Source organism: Myotis davidii, unplaced genomic scaffold (assembly GCF_000327345.1).
Source record: "Myotis davidii unplaced genomic scaffold, ASM32734v1 scaffold461, whole genome shotgun sequence".
Classification (NCBI taxonomy): Eukaryota; Metazoa; Chordata; class Mammalia; order Chiroptera; family Vespertilionidae; genus Myotis; species Myotis davidii.
The window spans coordinates 1,820,617-1,822,095 of NW_006295825.1; the positions used below are offsets into that span (position 1 = coordinate 1,820,617).

At 59.6% G+C, this 1,479-nt stretch overlaps 1 protein-coding gene across 2 annotated transcripts in view; it reads left to right on the plus strand.

Moving 5' to 3' along the window:
• Window positions 1-712: 712 nt before the first annotated feature.
• CLPX (caseinolytic mitochondrial matrix peptidase chaperone subunit) overlaps window positions 713-1,479 on the plus strand; it is a 44,254-nt gene continuing 43,487 nt past the window's right edge. The window contains exon 1 of one of the 2 annotated variants that reach the window (XM_015568513.1): window positions 713-1,021. In XM_015568513.1, coding sequence (XP_015423999.1) covers window positions 943-1,021 — 79 coding nt within the window. In that variant the 5' untranslated portion in view covers window positions 713-942. The remainder of the gene's footprint in view (window positions 1,022-1,479) is intronic. The other variant, XM_006770775.2, reaches the window with a different exon arrangement.

A 1,479-nucleotide genomic window follows, 5' to 3' on the forward strand; every position in this document is an offset into this window, starting at 1 on the left:
TCATCAGTTTATGTTGTTCATTATATTCCACAAACGACTGAGATCATGTGGTATTTTTCTCTCATTGACTGGCGTATTTCGCTTAGCATAATGCTCTCCAGTTCCATCCATGCTGTTACAAATGGTAAGAGTTCCTTCCTTTTTAGAGCAGCATAGTATTCCATCGTGTAGATGTACCACAGTTTTCTAATCCATTCATCTACTGATGGGCACTTAGGCTGTTTCCAGATCTTAGCTATGGTGAATTGTGCTGCTATGAACATAGGGGTGCATATATCCACGAAAGGAATTTCTGAAACATCCCGCGACAGCCAAAAGCCTTTAAAGACTCCACTTGGGGCTGGCTAAGCCACCGGTCTCACTTTCATCTTCCCTGCCACCAATCGGAAAGGACCAGGACTTGACTGCGACGCGTTAGGACTACAACTCCCGGCCTGCACCTCGGTGTTTATCTCCAATTTTTTCCCCCAAAACTAGGATTAAAGTTGCTTCCGGAAGAATTGCCTTTCGGGACTTGGAGTTCGTGCAGTTAGGGCCAGCCACCACCGCAGCGTGCTCATTGGCTCCGAGGTCTCCGCCCCCTTCCCCTCGCCGTACGACGGTGTCTCACGTACACACACGTAGCACGTGCCAACGCCCCTCCCTAGGCCTAGGACGCAGGCGCGCGCACGCTCCCCGGGCCCGGTAGGCGGGTGTGGGGTGGGGGATGGGGAGGCGGAGGAGGAGGGGAGGGAGGGAGAGGGGTTAGGTGTCTACAGTATTGGGTACACGACCGAGGGCCGCTGAGAACGCGCAGACCTGGCTTCCTGGCGGGCGAAGTCTGCACTGGGCCTAGGAGTTGGCGGGAGGGTCCGGAGCCTTTTCAGCGCGCCCTGCAAGTAGGAGTCGGACCCCAGAGACTCAGAGGAGAGCCGGGAGAAGCCCGGCCTAGGCCCCGCGGAGATGTCTGGCTGCGGCGCTTGTAGTTGCGGAGCAGTCGCCGCGCGGCTCATCACTTCCTCGCTTGCCTCCGCGCCGAGAGGTAACGAAGTAGTACTTCCCCTGAGCCTTTGGGCCCGGGGTGTCCGGCCGACGGTGGGGACCCGGGGAGAGCCAGAGGCCTACCCGTGGCGAGGGAGTGAGGGATGCGCGGCGCTTCGCCTGGCGCTCTGCTTTCCCGGGAGAGCGGGGCTCTGCCAGCCTCGAGGGCAGCTGTTTCTCAAACTGGAAGTAAACTCCGGTGCTCCCCCGCTCGCGTACTTTGCAGCCTCTGGACTTGAGGGCCAGAAGGGGGCCACTTCGCAGACACCCCGAAAGGCACAAAATGCTCCTCCTCTCGTTAAAAATGTCCCCGGGCCCTACGCAAAGCTCCTCCAAAGACTGCTGCCTGCCCCGCTGCGATTCCTCTTCCGGAGCGCGACTAGGCTCCCTTCGGGCCTGTCGGGAGCTCAGAGGAGGCTCCGGTGGGGGGCTGCCCGGTGGGGGCCGCGGGGCGCCGGG